This window comes from Homalodisca vitripennis, unplaced genomic scaffold, assembly GCF_021130785.1.
Source record: "Homalodisca vitripennis isolate AUS2020 unplaced genomic scaffold, UT_GWSS_2.1 ScUCBcl_13087;HRSCAF=23136, whole genome shotgun sequence".
NCBI classification, from domain to species: Eukaryota; Metazoa; Arthropoda; class Insecta; order Hemiptera; family Cicadellidae; genus Homalodisca; species Homalodisca vitripennis.
The window spans coordinates 2,587-6,597 of NW_025789199.1; the positions used below are offsets into that span (position 1 = coordinate 2,587).

The 4,011-nt window shown below is 35.8% G+C and overlaps 1 protein-coding gene across 1 annotated transcript; it reads left to right on the forward strand.

Moving 5' to 3' along the window:
• Positions 1 to 2,764: 2,764 nt before the first annotated feature.
• LOC124375084 (transmembrane protein 11, mitochondrial-like) lies at positions 2,765 to 3,083 on the forward strand (the record flags this gene model as incomplete). The annotated part of the gene is made up of 1 exon (XM_046833204.1): positions 2,765 to 3,083. A coding segment is annotated over one exon (319 nt), but the record flags the coding sequence as incomplete, so codon positions are not given.
• Between the last annotated feature and the right edge of the window lie 928 nt (positions 3,084 to 4,011).

Here is a 4,011-nt window from a genome sequence, read left to right on the forward strand (position 1 = left end):
TAATCAGTAAGTACTAAGGGAAAACGTGAGTATCTTGTTTTTATCCCTGTAAACTCAGTTATATCAAAGATGTATGTGAAAATATTCTGTAATATAAATATAACAAATTTTTTAAAACTCAGTAAAATGACACCACTACCATCTCTCTAGCTCGATTAGAGAAAAGCTGATTTAAGAATATGTTGGTTTCGATTTTTGGTGGATTTTGAGGAACTCTAACAAATATTGGACTTTAAAGGATTTATTTCTGTATACTTTTAATGTAGATGACGAGAGGAGTTAGTAACCTTTGACTGCCATGTCCAGGTTAACATGGTTTCAATTCCTACCTGGTAACGTAATGCCTTAGAAACTATAAGTAGATAAGCTATAGACCCAAGTATTTATTACTTGAATTAAAAGAACTTGACAGTAACACTGATTGCTGGCGGTGGGTGAGTATTCACATTTTACTCAGAATGTTCTTTATTGCGATTATTGAGAGTTTCTATTATCGTTGTCTTCTATTTTCCAGTGTTTCAGTTGTTATTGCAGGACTAGTAGATACAGTTATATATACAAGGGTCATTCGGGAAAGTAAGTTGCCAAGGTGGAGGTAGCAGCACGATCTTCTTCTTCTATGGGGTGGCCAAATGCCATGCACTTAAGCCTCAAGGGCCTTTTGCGCACACCGGAAGCACACCATGAGGCCTACCAGTCTATGATTTCAGCAGTTCCACAAAACGGTCCAAAAACAACCTATTAGGTCGTCCTAGGGAAATTCACCACCCTTGTCCAAACTACCAAAGATGGCTTACTGCTCCCTTGCTATTGCAGGACAATCAAAGAGCAGGTGTTCAGCAGTTTCCTCCTGTTCCAGCGGATCCTCCCGAAGGATGCCGACTCTGTGAAGTTGCATCCTCAGGTGACCATGTCCCGTAATCAGACCTATAACCCGAGAAGTCATCAATCTACTTAGTGAGAGAAGGTCAGATGCCACCCTAGAGGAAGGCAACTGTAGTCCCGTTCTGCTCTTTTTTCATTACCCGGATGCAACCTCCACCTTCTGGGCATGTTCAGCACGAACCCATTTCGAGACAGCTGAAAAGGATTCACACCTTGAAATACCACAGAATAGTTGAGGACTCATAGCTCAACTGACTCTGTGTATCAATGTTTAATACATACCCGGGCCCAGTGCCATTAGTTAGGTTCGCTATTTCATTCTAAGCATTTTAAACTACTGTTCAAAACAGCTGCCACAATCAGCAAATGGCCGACTGTAAAGTACATTATTATTAGATTTCATTTGGTAAAGAAAATGCTCTGGCAAGTTAAAATTCACTCTGTGTTGTGTGAAAGTAGAAGATATTATGAGCTACACTTGTAGTTAAAAATCTTGCCAATGGTTTCGTGAAGAATAAACTAATGTTCACAAGGGAAAAACCATAGTACCCTATGGTTACCGATGCCCTCATTGAACAGACCCAATCATTATGTTAGGGAAAATACAGGTTCACTATCACAGATCTTTAAAAGTTATTTTTCACTTGGATGTTGTAAATATTGTGAGACGGGTAAATAAACTCTTGAAGAAAAATTTAAAAAAAAGAGAGAGTGCGACCAGTTCTTATAGTAGATTTTATTCAGCACCATGAAGAGTTACGGTTTTCTTAACCAAATAGTCAATAGTGATGAAACATAGAATTCTTATATCACTGTTCGAACAAATAAGCCGATCAATCGATTGGAGTTCTCGTATTCAATAGGTTTTGAATAGCTTTTACCTAGATATGATGTGCTTATATAACCTGTTTGCTTTTGACGAAAAATTAGTTTAAGAATTGTTCTTTCAAATGTATGTAATAAAACAGGAGAAAATTTTACAGGTGATTTTTTAAATTTATTAAAGTAACATAATTTCCGAATGATCCCTGTATATATGCTTGTAATTAAGAGTTATGCGTTCTGAGCTGTTTAACTATTCTGAAGGTTTAATGAGTCATATCATTCATTACACATGTCTATTACATTTAACTGTTAATTATAATACTTTACTTTTTTAAAAATAAGCAATAATTTGATATGATTATAAAATAAAATTGCAGAGATTTGTCATATCACAGCAAAAATCCTTCCTCTCAAGGGGTTGATTATAACGTACCATGTTTATATAACATTGCTTTCAGTTCTAGGAACACGTGTGTTACTGAGGGTATGATGATAGTAGGGTATGATGATTGATATAAGACATTAAGTCACTCATCAACTGTGCAATAAAAAACGCTCCATGGGGTATCAGTGTTGCCCTTTAGATTTACTTCCAGCAAAAAATAAAGGATCATCACAGTCTTCCTGTTCATTTCCATTATTATTCGTTATTCTTTGTTGAGTTTTAACTCCAGCAAGAGTAAAATTCTTTATAAGTCTCTTGCATATAATTTACAGTGTCATGATCGTATATATTATATAATGCATAGACTACAATCAAATTGCTTTACGACAGGTAAAGACTTAAATTGAAGCTGGCTCAATTTCCATAACAGATGTGACAAGTTAACATATACAACTAACTTTTTTTATATCCCTTGTAAGTGCTTTGAATCTAATTCGTCCTATTTTCCAAATGATACCCGTGTTAAATTTTGAAATAAATATAGGAGACGTTTTATTTTAATGAATCAGTAAGTTTATAGAGATGGTTGTTGCAGCCCTGGTGTGGACGGAACGGCCTGTACTGTACATGCCACTTGCAGTCACCTCTCTGTTCTGTACCGGACTGTAACCCCCGGTCTCGTGGCAGTTTGACCCTTGTTGCCAGTACCAGGTGTCCACTGACTCTCACAGTCTCACCGTGCAGCCCCATGCCGCTGCGTCGCTGTCCGCACGCTCGCCTGTCGTCCTGGTGCGTCGCGACGACACTCGCCGTAAACTGCTCCACTCGGCCGTCACACTCGCTGCGTCGCTACTCGCCGTTTTGGAGGTGCTACATCACTTGTGTCAAGTGATCCTGACAGTGTCGGTGCCGGTGGTGTACTGTACCTGGGAACGTTTACAAGCGAAGAACTGTCTCTCAGTAGTTCCTAATCGGGGGAAATCGTTAGGTCAGTATTAATGGTTTGCTTTTGTTTTACACACATACACACACTAGTTTTCGTACGATTATATTCAGTTTTACCGTTTTTACAAAGGTTGTGAAGTGTTTTAGGACAGATTACTTGTTTACGTATCAACCACTTGTTTTAGAGGAATCTTAGTTTACTTTTTTTTTTAAAGCAACCAAAGTTTGATCTGAAGCAACTCTTCATGTCGCACCATGAAAGATACTTTATACATTTTTTATTATTAATTTTGTATTGATTGTTGACGGATTAGTGTTATTTGCGCTTTGCATGAGTGCAAAACAATTTTTATTTTTGAGTCATCAAGGTACCGAACCGATGTAACCATTCCGTCAGCCTGCCAAGAACTAAAACCTCATATTTTTATATTAACTATGTGTTAACTTATTACTCATTCATCTCAAATGCATTCTGAAATCTTTTTAATTAATTTCAACACAATATGTAAAAATAATGAAGAATGATAGTTAAGCACAAAAGGTCATTGTTAAGTTTAGTGAAAGTCGATGTAAATATTATTTTAGTGTAAAGATAGTTGTGATAGATTCAATAAATTGTAAACATTGCAGTATGTATATTAGAGTAATATTACTTTTATTAATAATATTACTATTTGTAAAAAACTCATTGCTTCATGGATTTACCTTTGTTATCCTCCCTACACCCAATAAAATTCTTTAGAATACATAGCATTATTTTACGATTTTGCAGATATTGAGTAAGAAACGTGCAAAAAGTACAAGTAGGGAAGTAGTTACTGTAGCATGTTATTGTGTCAATGATAATCATGTAATAAGAAAATAAATTAATTTATGCTCATTAAAATATATTTTGAAATTATGCGCTTGATGCTTTAAGTTATTACAAAAAGATTTAACTAAATTTTTCACTTATATAAACATCACTTAAT